This window comes from Melanostigma gelatinosum (genome assembly GCF_949748355.1).
Source record: "Melanostigma gelatinosum genome assembly, chromosome: 10".
In the NCBI taxonomy this organism is placed as follows: domain Eukaryota; kingdom Metazoa; phylum Chordata; class Actinopteri; order Perciformes; family Zoarcidae; genus Melanostigma; species Melanostigma gelatinosum.
The window spans coordinates 19,698,086-19,712,273 of NC_136643.1; the positions used below are offsets into that span (position 1 = coordinate 19,698,086).

At 42.1% G+C, this 14,188-nt stretch overlaps 1 protein-coding gene across 2 annotated transcripts in view; it reads left to right on the plus strand.

Moving 5' to 3' along the window:
* The window catches only part of epha3 (eph receptor A3), a 103,199-nt gene that overhangs the window by 56,935 nt on the left and 32,076 nt on the right, over positions 1-14,188 (plus strand). For both annotated transcript variants that reach the window (XM_079276732.1, XM_079276731.1), the window contains 3 exons: positions 4,798-4,953; positions 8,541-8,900; positions 13,482-13,606. In XM_079276732.1, the coding sequence (XP_079132858.1) occupies positions 4,798-4,953; positions 8,541-8,900; positions 13,482-13,606 (641 nt within the window). The remainder of the gene's footprint in view (positions 1-4,797; positions 4,954-8,540; positions 8,901-13,481; positions 13,607-14,188) is intronic.

Below are 14,188 nucleotides of genomic sequence, written 5' to 3' on the forward strand. Positions count from 1 at the left end.
CATTGATGAACAGATGAAAATGTAGCTGTGCGCGCACTTCTATGTTATTACTCATTCATGTGCCTGTGTCATGCCAAAATGCACTATTCTCAAACAATAACACAATTATCAGCCTGGGAAAATCTTCCCACCAAAATGTGCCGTGGTTTCATAACAGACTTTGACCTTTTCCAGATTTCTGTAGCTTGTTGCTGGTTGGACCGAAGGCGGATTTAATGGCAGGGGGGCACGATGTTTACTGTTGCCATGTTTCCAGTAACATTACAAGTGGCCCCGGATAAGACCGCCGGCCAAATGCCTAAGCTGTCAAAGTAAATAACTTTTCCATTTCAAAGAGAGCTATTCCAATTAAGGGGGAAGGATGGAGCGAAAGAAAGAGAAGGGGAAGCCACAGAAAAGAACTGGAGGAGGGTGGGCAGGAAGAAAGGGGAGGTGGAGACGGAGGAAGATGGAAGGGGAGGTGGAGACGGAGGAAGATGGAAGGGGAGGAGAGAGGGAGCGAAAGCCGTTGGGATATTGTCGGATTGAAAAAGAAAAGAGGTGGAGGTGGGATGGAAACAGGAAATCAATTGTTGGGACGGCGCTTTGCTCCGGCTGCAGCTAGACTGAACCTTGAAGTGTGCGAGCGAGAGAAAGAGAGAGCGATGGAGACCAAATCTGAAGCCTCGGGTTAGGCTGACACAAAGATAGGGGTCAAGGGAAGAGGTACTTTCCCATTTCCCCTACCTGACACCAGTCAATGTACACGTATCCTTTGAGGTCAAGGTGAAGAGGACACAAGTAATGTGAGAAGTAGCATGTTAAGTGTCATCTTCGCCCACGGTGTTCTGATGATCATGGTAAATTCTACCAAAGGCTTATTATAATACTTCTGATGAGATTGTAATCATGTAATGGATTTGTGGTTCTAAAGTTCATGTCATTCCTTCACACAGTGACAGCGGATGTAAAACGTTTAGCTCTAAGCCAATCCCAAACAGATCCTATTCTAAAACCACTCTCAACATTGTGAATTATCTTTGCTTTAAAAAGCATAAATTTAGACAATGAATTATCTTTGTTGTCTCAAGAGTCTTTGAAATCCGTCCCTTTTAAAAGATGCACGGGAACAAAATTCGGTCTCACCAAGGTCAGGTCAGGTTGTCAACGAACATGTCGTAAAGTAGAGGGACTGCACGTGACCACTGGACCGTCCAGCAGTCGCGTTCATTATTGATGAGGGTGTCCCATGACCTCGACTATTGATTGAGCAAATTGCAGCCCCAGTTATTTTACAACCACCATATCATGTGGCTGCTGCAGCTCTACGTGTGCACATGTGCCCGTGTGCACATGTGCCCGTGTGCACGTGTGTGCGTGTGTGTGTGTGTGTGTGTAAATGTAAGTGTGTACTACTCTTTAAAAGTGAACGAAGAGATTGTGTTCCAGCTGTCATTATGTCGAAAGTAGCAAGACGCTGTGTTATACCCTTGAGGCTGTGTGAGTGTTTGCACGAATTTGAATGCATGTTTGTCTGTGTGTGAGAGAGATGTGTGTTCCTGTGAGTGTGTATCACAAAGGACTACTTACAGCGATACAGTGATACAGACCTTACATGCTGTTCCTGCTGCTGTTATTGATTTGGAAATAAATAAAAGATGATTCAGGGGGATAACCTTCATATTTTTTCTGCTCTGCAAATATTTTATTTTCTCTCTATTTGTCAAGGCACTGATGCTCTTGTGAAATGTCCGTTTGTGGTATTTTCACACACACAGACACACACACACACACAAACACACACACACACACACACACACACACACACACACACACACACACACATCTTTTAATTAATCACACATACTCTGTCATCTGAAGAGGTGCTGTGTTTCATCTCCTGGGACACAAAAACACACACATACTACCACACACGGTATCATGCTACCCGCTCATGCCCCTGCACACAGTGCTGGTGAATGTCAGTGTATCACAACTTGGTTCTCCTGTACATGAGTAGTTAACCTCCTGCGAGCCGAATCTGATTTTCCCATCAGCCTCTGTCAGAGCTGCTTTTTATCCTGGCAGACACACAGGGAAGAAACAGCTTTTATTATCATTTTCCGACTGTTATAAAAATACTTTCAGGGTTTGCGGTGAAGAAAATACAACATATCACGATACTGTCCTATGAAAACCTCATAACGTAAGTGCAGCTTTGGTTATTGATTTTTACATCAAAGTTTATGGGGTCCTGTCTGTGCCTAATAAGTTTCACGGCTGTGTTACACACTGAAAAATCCCTGTATATTTGTAACTTTCAACAGGAAATGAGGCTGTTTTATGACCTTTGTGAAGTGTTGACTTATCAGAGTTATTCGTCCATGTCTCATGAGATGCTAAGTTCCTCCAGTGGTTGCAGAAGGCCTTGCTTAAAGGATAAGTCTGGTGTTTTATTATGTTGTTGTAACAAAGTGATTATTCTAGAAAGTATTTTTGGAAGCTAAAGAATTATACTGCACAGTCCTCTGTAATATTACCTCCATTTTTGTCCATAAACAATTAAAACCAAAGCAATGAGCTACACCATTGCCCAGGGTGACATGTTCCTGCCTTATACTAAGCATAACTCCCAGTACCACAAATATGTTCTCATCCTAAAAATATGTATTAATCCACAGTTGAAAGTGGTCCTCAACAAATGTACTGTTACAACTTTCTGAGTACTTTTTGCTGAAAACTACTATGCCCAGCTGTTATTTAGCCTTTTTCAAAATGAATCTACATATTTGTGACATGTGACTTGTGAAAGAATTCGTCTTCAGTAGTAGCCAATGGGCTTGGGGCTGAGAGCCACAGACAGATTTGGAAAGTGCAAACTTATAGTCCACAGCTGTACTCTTTGAGATGAATGAATTGTCTTGATCCATCTCATTTTGTCTTAATCGGTTATTCTAGTGGTGCAATAAAAATTGCACAAATATTTCCGTGTGAATATGAATACATCCCTAATTGATTCGTTTCTTATCCCCAGTGAGCTCAATGCCAGGAGTTAGTACATATGTTAAGTAACTAAATGGAAACAGATCCACTTGGACTCCAGCCCTGTGGTTCGACTGTCCAACACATATAGTGAAGAGATCTTTGCTTGGTGTTATCCAGGTGTAAACCATTAGGGGCATGAGTACTCTGTCAACAGCTGTTTGTGAATACAGGGATCAGATGGTCACTGTTATGAAATGAATTCATTCTAACGTGTGTCTGTTTATCTACACTTCTGTTTTGTGCGTCTTGTGCATTTCTGCTGACCCAGCAGTTATTTCATTACTCTTACCTGATTGGCTGGGGGTGCTGGCTGTCAGCTCTAATTTCCTGATATGTCTACCAATCAGGGTGGTCTGTTTTGTGTTATCCACCAAGTGTTGTGGTTGTCATTCCATCAGTAGGATTATATTAGGCTGTTTAAAGCCGCTTCACTTTGTATTACTCTCCCACTCACACATACACGCACACACACACACACACAGACACACACACATGCATGCATGCAGACTCACAACCACACTGTAAAGTGGAGGAAGAGGAGTGTTTAATGCAGCATGGGACCTTGATGTGCCAGTGTCAGTGATGAATATGTCAGTAGTATCAGCAGGGTTGGCTTTTGCAGAAGAATGTTGTCCACCACTGGGATCTATCAGACCTGTTCTGCTGAGCCCACACATTCTGCTGGCTCGCTGCTATTGTTGCTAGACATTTTGTGATGTAGTATGTGTGTGTGTGTGTGTGGGAGTGAGAGAGCGAGAGAGAGAGAGAGAGTAAGCTTGCCTGCAATATATCAGATTATTTTAAAAGTCCCAAGTTTGCATTTAAACAACAATTATGTGATTCATTAATTATCGGTCACCCATGCATTGATACAGGCGTTATACTGGTGGAAATGCATGCGAGTTCATACAGTAACGGATCAGTAACCATCTCAAGAGGCCATAAACACAATCCATTGTCCCACGATTGCAAGAAAATATGTGATTTGACATTTTCGGTCACACTTAAAAATACTGAATTCCTGCCATATTTATGTGAAATACCTGTGCTATTTCAATTTGCAGTTATTGTGTGGTGGCAGTAAAAGTACTCTTGCTTTGAAGTACAGGGCTGTTGGTGTTAAACCCTGCTGGCTATGAGCAGTAAATACTTTGTATCTCATCATCAAGTCTAGACAAGATGACAAACATGTGAAAGAGGAGAAGACGAGAGGAAATAAAAGTGCAATGAAACTGAATTGATAGAGAAAGGTGAGATGAACACAGAAGGGAACGTTGCGTTTGATCTCCCTTCCTACACAGAGACACATACACACACATGCAATACACTTTGCAGAGGTGGCGTGTCACACTACTTGCACATATTGCAACAGATTTGTGGCGAGTAGGAGTTTAAAGAGCTGCTGAGTGCAGATGTAACACCACAGATATTTAAAGGGAACAGTCCTTTTATCTGAGGGGCCAATTTGCATTATTCATGTTGTGCCTCCTGAGAGATGAAGAGAGCGAGGAACAGAGACAAAGACAATCCAGAGAATTCTTGTTTTCTTTTTTTAATTTGAACCAGCAGTCAATGGTTTCAGCAGATTTACATTGAGTCCTCTTGCAGTTTGTTGACGTGTGTGTGTGTGTGGGTGTGTGTGTGTGTGAGTGCATTAAATAATCCCCATCTTTCATTTCTTACTTGTAGGTGCACCGGCAAAGACTGCAGCCATTAGAAAGCTGTCTATGTGCATGACACTCATGCATCTGTCCTGTGTTCTTCTGTCTCCAGCGTGCAGGGCGGGCTTCTACAAATCTGCTGTTGGAAATATGGAGTGTTCAAAGTGCCCGCCTCATAGCTTCGCTCACCATGAGGGGTCGCTGCACTGTGGCTGTGAAAAAAACTACTTCCGTGCTGAGGGAGACCCTGCAGCCATGGCATGTACCCGTAAGTGTGCTTTCATATTACAGATTTGGGGCTATTTGATATATCCAACGAGGAGTCAGCGACATCCTGATTTGATGCAGGTTCCGCCCTTTCCACTGATATCCGACCAGAGCATTCCTCCAATGTGGTGTCGGGGGATTTTTCTCATTAGCCCGTAAAACATGCAATGAAACCTGTCTTACCCTTGCCTTGAAGAGATACTGAAACCCATTACTTTGGCTCTTGTTGAGTTTTAGTGTCCGATGATGGTGGAAATAGTTTCACACTGAATCATTTTAGCGGAACACTTTGTTTGTCTTTGCTCCATATTGTTATGCTTATACTACCATGAAGATGATATTGTGTATGCACACTGTTTGTTGAATTCAGAGGCTTGTGCTTCTTCTCATCTGTCGTTTTTTTAGTTAGCAGAATATCATTTCGCGTTGGATTCGTACACATAGTGAAGTTAAAGATGTCTTACCAATTCACCAGTAAAAATGGTTTACTACAGAGAGCGTTAACATTCCTTATTTATTTAAAGGTCACCATCATGGTCGCCCAAGATGGTTCCCTACGTGACTCTCTTTTTTTATCCCTCTCATGCAAATGGTTTGCAGATGCAGATACCTCCTACGAGCTTTCCAAAATGCATTCCCCAGAAAACTATAAATCACTGCATTCCCTGATGTCAGGTTTCGAATACATCTGTTACTAAATGGGATGGGAGAAAAGAAAAAAAATGTCTTACACCATGTTGAGAACAGCAGAAAAGACAAATTGATGGCCCCAGCCATAGACAGAATCCTAATTAGAACGGTAGGTCCCTGTTGAGATTATCTCAACGCCATCTTGCCAACTTGGCAAATTTCACCTCATTGGGACAGATTGAGCGACACAAGAGCGGCAAATGAAGAGATAAGTTGTTGGAAGATAATGATCGTGATTATGCCGTTCGCGGTTGGATAGAGGTTGTTTAGAATTGACTCTGGAAATTTGAAAATGTTGGCAGAAAAATGAGAAGAATAAACTCGAACAAATGACAAAAAAAACATACTTTCATCCGTTTTGTATTTCCTGCTGTATTCAACACAGACGTTTATGTAACAGCTGTCTTAACAGTGTATAGATAAGTATAGTATGTCTACCCCCAATAATTCAGTTTCACCAATTAAAAAGGCATCAATGAATACCCCTACGTCCCACAGCACCTCCTCCAAAATCAAAAGTGCTGGTCGGCCTTGCTGATCATCACCATTGCTGAAACTTGCTGAAAGAACCCTTGAAATCCCTTTTCTTTTCAACATTGCGTGATCTCCAGTGACGAGTAGGAGGCTGGAAAGAGCCTAAACATAATTGCCAATACATGAGTCTCTTTGTGAGGGATCGGATATTACGCACACATCCTTTGTTCTGACACACCATAATTCATCTCACATGTTTATCTCAATGTATTATTTTGACATTTGGAATTAGTGTATGATTGCCTGCATGTGTACATGTGCATGCCTGCACAGGTAATATCTTGTATGACTTACAGGTGCACGAGTTTGATGTGGTGTGGGTAGTTAGCGTTGAGGCAGAGGCTTGTCAGGGTCAGATTACTATCAAAGAACATACAGTCTCACTTTTAGGAATACACAGAGTATGTTGATATATGCATTCTTAATAATAGACACTGTTCATGATAGTACCTATTCATAAGCTGCTTTCTCTAAGGAGGGTTTCACTGTGTTCACGAAAGGAGCAATAGTTTTGTCAGTAGATCTTGATGAATTATTTGGTGTTGTTTGCTTGACTGCTATTGGCTGAGAGGTCCTTAGAATGTTATCACTGATGTCAATGGTTGGGAAAGATATGGGAGACGTTGATCATGAAACGATAGATTATGTTCTTTTGCCATAAGTTTGAATAGTAGTAGCCTGTTACAAAGTGTACCCATTCAGCGTGTCCTTATTTTGTTTCGAATGCATTTTATTATATGCTTCCAGTAGAGCTCAACCGTGAATTTCCAGAAGTAAAAATCCTGTTTATATTCTGAAACGGGATTTTGACCATAATATCGTAACCAAAGTAGACGTACCAGGAGCTATGGGATTGTGAAACAATGGTATACTCCTGTAGAAGCCACAAGTCTTGGCATGAACGTGTGTTATTCAGAATGTCATGGAAAGCACTTCACACAGCTCTCTGGTGGAAATGTTTCCCTTGACCGTGAGCGGCTAGTGAGGGTCTTCAGTGTCTGCTCCATGTGCTGCTCCCGGATTTCCAACTTTGTCTCATATTACAAAAATGCTTCACCGAAAAGTGTTTCTGAAAACATTTTAAGCAAGGAATAAGCCATGCAGTTGCCTAAACTGTTTTGAGACAGACAAGAGCCAGTTTTGAAAGTTTTGGGGAGTTTCCAGAGGCGGCGAGCCGCCATCAGGAACGGTTTATGGGTAGTTCCTTCACAAAAAATAATTATATATACAGTCTTATACCTTTTCCCTTTTTTTTGCACATAGTCAAATGTTTTATGGTCACAATTAATCTTATAGTTAGTTAGCTTAGTTTCAGTCTTCAAACTCTTTATGAAAGGATTTTCTGAAACGTCAATTGAGTGAATGAATGGAAAACTAACTTCCAGAACTGGAGCCATTCACAATGTGCCCAGTCACTGTTGAGCTCGAGAACCTTCTCGTGACAAATTGTTCAGTTTAGGAGCTGCACAACTGCCCGAAACTAAAGAAGTAATATTGGAATTTTCTATTTTCAAGAATTTGGTGTATCTACCTTCTGATTTCTCTCTTCCGCAAACACAGTCAAAGACTGTAATGCAGATTACCAAGACAGGAGCTGTGCATAGTTTGGGAGTGGAGTAAATTGTCAAACAAACCAAACCAAACATTCTGTCTCAAGACACAATCCACTAATCCCATTTCCTTTCTTCTCCTGCAACTTCTCAACAGAGTTATTTGGCAGTTTTGTTTTGTTCCCCGATGTAATTAGTCATCGCTTTGATGTACAAATCTGGAAATAGTCAGAGGGATCTGTTTGTAATTTTTACTTTCATATGTCAGCCTGAGTTTTACAGACGCTTTCATGCCCTTTCTTTCCTCATACTGATCCAAAAAGAGAGGAAAGCTGATTTATTTTGGACGACACACACAGACTGATATTAACTAAAACCTGATACAACCACAATTAAACTGCAATTACAGAGGTGTTTTATACATTTTGCAACATTTACTACATTGATTGAAAAATCTCCAAGTAGCTATGCTCCAGTTGCACTTTAAAGAGCTGTTAAATGGCTGGTTTCTTCCTGGATAACTCACTTCCTAGGAAAAAAGTGAGCCTTTAATACAGACAAACTCCAACCAATAAAGCCATCACTATGTTTTAGAGAAAACCTACCAACCCCCCTTTTTAGATGTTGTATGTATGCTACTTGGCAGATGACTGCTGCTAAATCTAATCCTATCTAATGTCACTATGCGACTTGAAGTCTACTATTTTCAATCTATCCTTTATTTGCTCTCTTCCCTTTTCTTCTATCACCTTTCTACTAATTTACCTTCTTCCTTCCTTTTTTCTCCATCCCGCTTCATCTCCTTCTCTACCAGGACCCCCTTCAGCTCCTCGAAATGTGATCTCTTCCATTAACGAGACCTCCGTTATCCTGGACTGGAGCTGGCCGGAAGACGCCGGCGGGCGCAGGGACGTCACCTTCACTGTCCTCTGCAAACGCTGCCGTGGGGGCGCCGCTAACGGCAGTAACGCTGGCAACCTGCGTTGCGAGCCTTGCCGGAGCAATGTTCACTTCCTGCCAAGAGCCACGGGCCTCCACAACACCACGGTGACGGTGGGAGATCTGCTAGCCCACACGAACTACACCTTTGAGATCGAAGCACTGAACGGTGTGTCATCGCTGGCACCCAAGATGAGACAGTACGCCGCTGTCACCATCACCACCAACCAAGCTGGTGAGATATCACAACAGATGGACAGATGAATAAAGGCATGCACTCACATATTTAGACAGACATACTCTTGCAAGATGTAGTCATGCTTAGGTTTAGGTTTTAAGACGATGCGGTTTAGTAACACCAACACAAGAGTTCAGACACCATGCATATACTCTACATGGATGTGTGGTTCTAAAGCATGAATGCAAGTGTATTTTAAATTGAACTGTGGGTAGAACCGCAAGTGTATCAACAAAAAAAGAATAGTAGCTGCCTAACACATGGATAATATTTAATACATCTCTCTTTACTGCACTCCGTTTCTCCCTCTCCCTCTAAATATCCTTATCGTATAATAAACTAGCATGTAGTTGATGTGCTCCAAACATATGGACTCCAACCATCAGAACTGGACATTTACGAGGCGATCCCAGGCCGCTCGTCTCTTGTTTAACTACCGGGATCGAATGTCTTTTGCAAAATGCAAAAAAAAAAGAAATCGCATCCTTCAGACAGACACTTTTAAGGTGAGGATGGTTACCTAAAGCTCTCATCAATCTTTTAAACAAACATCTCTCCACGCATCAAGTCTTTCGATGAATATGAAAGCAAAGGGAAGTGGTGTTGTGAAATTCCAAGAGTGAAATAAATCTAGCTGCAGTAGAAGGCGCCAAACCTCAGACATCCCTGACTCTAGCAAGGAATGTGCAATGTTCTGGCTGTAGTACATCCATTTATTCTTTTCCTTTTCCCCACTGACTTCAATGTTCTCTTCCACAGTTTGCCTTTGTTTTTGTGTCTGCCGGTCAGTGTTTTTGTTTTTTTAATCATAATCTCTCTCTTCATCTGGAAACAGGATCCTTCCAAACCCGACACACACCATGCTATTCTCTTCCTCTTTATATGGCTCCCTATGCTTCTGCACACCTTTTTTTCTCTCCAAACTTTTGGGAGGTGATTTAGCACTTGGAAGGTGTTGTTTGAGCAGCGTGAGCAGATGGGTGTTTCTCTTAAAAGTTGTCACACAGCGAGGTCAGACGCTCCATCACATCCTCGACGATAGGCAGATGGCACGAGCTGTGAATTTAAACAGAGTGGTCGCAGTATATGTCGTGAAGCGTTGCGAGTCCTTTCTTTGTTTTGATTTGAACGCACACATGGCACCTCGTTGCAGCTGCTTTATCCCAGGGACATGAGAGTTGATTTGATTTACAGGTTACTGTGGGTGCTTTGATTATACGCAGGTAATCAGTGAGGCACGACATGTCTGTCAGTCAGGACATGACACATTTCCTTAAATCAAGACATAATTGTGATTGGAATTATGATGATGAGCATGCGGCATTTAATTAACACAAACACACTGTAAGGGTAGATGCAGTCAATCATACATATGTGAACTCCCTGAGAAGTTGGTGTGATAAATATGCGAATGTGAAAGGTTGTATGTACACACAATATACAGACAGATTGTGTTGACACACTGACTGTATACAAAGTGACAAGGTGTGGACATTACCTCGAGTGACAGGGCAGGGATGAGAGGTAAATATAGATGTTGCGTGTGTGTGTTTGTTCACATACAGTCCGTGCTCATGTGTCTAGCCTGGGGATAAGACAGGACTCAAATCATATGTCGTATGAGGAGAAAGGGCAATAGAGATTAAAAGCCAGACATTTGAAGTAAAGACCATACAAAATGAAAAAGAAAAGCTTTGAGTCTTTTATTTGTAAAAACGTCTGTGTGGTTAGTCAGAGGGATCAGCTTATATTAGATTGGATTTACACTAATGCTAATAGGGCTGTGAGTGATCTGACTATTAAAAAACACCTTTCGTGTTTGAGCGAACATCAGAAGAGATGAATCTTCGTCTTTCCATATCAAGCACATGCACACACGAAGACACGCACCTTCATTATACCAACACAGCCACACAGTCCTCTCCCTCTCTAAGAAACATCTCCGCCTGCAGCTGCACACCCTCCATCAGCCCTGAGAGTTCACAAGGATTAGGCATGTCAGTGCTCTAGCCCCACTCGTCTATAGTACACTTTCTCTCACATAAACACACGCACACACACACACACACATGTACAGATGCCAAAGCTGTTAAAAGCTGGATTAAGTGTTTCCCTGGGAAGGAGATGTGCTGTCAAGGTGCTGTCAGATAGCTCTCCTTATCCCACCTCCCTTCCCGTCCACTCATTGTCATAACTACGCGAACAACAGAGTAGCTGTGATCCACATTAGAGTAGTCTAATATCAACAGTCTGAACTGCAGCTGAACTTGACGGAGTGTGTCTAACAAGAAGAAAACACAGGCACATACAGTTAATATACACGCCTGGGCAAATCACCTCTCCACCTGGTTGTTGATTTTCCGACCGTCTGAACATCTATCTTGCACAGACAAGATCCTGTGTTTGTAGTCTCCATCATCGCAGGAGAAACTTAATGCCCTTGCAGCAACAAAGACCAATCCTCGCCGCACAGCTTTGAGTTCAACGAACAACACTTCAAACTTACATGGCTGCTCTTCAACATTTTCTTACCGTCTCCGTATATATATATATATCTAGCGCAAGGAGATCACGTATTGTTCATAATCTCAATGAGTGAAAGGAAAATGTAAATATAAAAAAAAGTGTTTATTTATCTTTATTACAAAATGTTGAAATCAAAATAAATAGTTGTTCTTAAATTTTTCACAAAACACAAATGTGATTGGGGACCCCCTCAAACGACCGCCTGCGTGTCCCGGCGACTCCCTGAATTGAAAACCCATCAGTATGACTGCAAAAAAACAAGACCAGAAGAATAGGTGTGATTCAGTGTGCCAATATCAGATTTCAGCAATGCTTTCACGTCATTGTTCAGCATTCCTTTCATTGAATTATATGGTGTTACTGCCAATAAACGACTTTGAACAGTCCACCAGTGCTGTACAGGATAAATAGATGTTGGGACAGCTGTGTCATGTCCCTCACATCACAGGTGAATGGTGCTGAAGGCCACTTTTTAAGGCCATTATGGTCCTGGTATGCTGTATTAGTTTTACAGTTATACCACAGACAGAATCAGAGAGTGACAGCAAATTAAGTGCTTGGCAATATACATGCAGGGAGTCAGCGAGAGAGAGAGAGAGAGAAGCAAGGAGAAGGAAAAGGAGGAGAGGAACTTGAAGCTGCCTCCAAGCGGCCCAGACACAGTAAATCATTACCAGCATAAACCACAGAGCCAATAAAATGCATCACCCCGCTATCAGAACCAGTGGGAGAGGAGGAGAGAAGGAGCAGGGGGTATAGAAACAGATTCTCCCCATCTGGATTCATTACAGGAGAAAAAATAACATCCCGCCGAAATACACACGAGTGCTTGGATAGACACACACACACACCCACAAACACACAAACACACACACAAACACTGCTATATAATCACAATCAAGAGAGGCTCAAACATTTCAAAAACATGTTTTTTCCTGTGGTCTAATAAAATTAAAAGTCGATGCCTCAGATGCCGGGCTGGCCCTCGAGCTGCCTGGCAATTAGAGAGCAGTAAAAAAGGGAAATGAGGAAGGGAGTGAAGAGCAAGAGAGCAAGAAAGAACGAGGGAGGGGTGCAGGGCTTGATAGAGAGAGGGATGTGCTAAATTACTTGGGACCATGTGAACTCCCTGAGGAAAGACGGTGCATGGGCGAAGGATTGGAAAGATTGTTGAGGGAGAAAGCGCCACACCAAAAGGGACAGGGACAGCAGTGGGACAAAGGGGAAGGGATGGTTTGTATGTATAGTATATTCAGATTAAAACACATTTCAAAGAAGATGCAGAGCAGCCAGTTGCTACAATAAATGCTAACGGACGAGCCGTTTCACTGCATCGTGTAAGCAGGAACTAATGTGAATGATTGAATGGGAGTTTGATATACTTGCCCGCTCCAGAGACACTTAACGCGGTAACCAAGTCTTTCTTCATTTTACGCTTCGTAACACAAGTAACTGTAGAAAAATTGATATTTGTTAATGTGAAAAGAAAATGTCAATACTTTCAGGTTAATATTTAATCTGTAAAAGTTTATCAGTATGCATTGAAAGAGAAAAGAGTTGAGGTGACAATAAGACTAAGACTGACACAGATTTATGCCGCCACTACCAATATTAAAAACAGCATCAAACTCAACTGATGCGTTGCAATTCCATTGAAATAGTAAAATTGAGTTTTATTTTAGTGAGTTAAGGTTGAGTTTTAAAGCACTAACCTAAGCACGATCTACTTCGCTTTCACAGACGTGAAATGCACGTCACTGATGTCGGTATTATATTTCTAGTCTTTGTATGTATGTGTGTGTGTGTGTGTGTGTGTGCATATATGCACAAGCCAGTGTTTGAATTAGTGTACATTGTCTCGTTCCACCCACAACCCTGGGCCAAAGCCTTTAATGGAGCCCCACCGGGCAGCAAACTGAATTAGGCTAACAGGAACCATAGACAATTGCCAGGATGCAACACCGGAGACTGAACTTCCACTGAACCTCACTATGAAGGAACTCACTCTCTCTCTCTCTTTCACTCTTCTGTCTGTCTATGTCTTCCAACCAGCTCCCTCCCCGGTAACAGTGATCAGAAAGGAAAAGACGTCTCGGAACAGTGTCTCCCTGTCCTGGCAGCAACCAGAAAGACCCAATGGCATTATCCTCGACTATGAGATCAAATACTACGAAAAGGTTGGTGCAGAACACAATCACTGTTAACGCATTGCTTTGTGTGCCTTTTTCAGCAAGGCAGCGTCATACATTGATACCACTGTGATATCTGTCCTGTCAATACAAGGCTACGGCCAACACATGATGGAATATAAGGTATAAATTCGTGAGCTTTGTAGCTGTGTAACCCATGGATGTATTACGGAGTAGAGGATACCAACATCAAAGATGGCATTTTATTACTATGTTATTTGCTTACTGGGCGCATATGTTGAAGAAATCTCTGCACGCTCAGGCTTCCACATTTTTGGGCCCATAGAACATGCTCACTCGAGTCCTACTCCAGGCATGCCATCCATCCCATGTCATGGTATCAATCTGTTCATCCAACTCTTGGCAAGACAATTGTTTTTGCTGGATTGTCTACTTTTTTCCATGTCATATTATCAGCCTTGGGGGAGTAACCATATTCATGAAACAGCTTTACACAATTAGGATGTTAAAAAAAAGGTAACAGAAATCCGTTAAGAAAATGTTCTTTTTGCCAAGAGCCATCCCAGCGTGAAAAGATGAATTGTCATTGTAGGAAAGGAGAGGACCGCT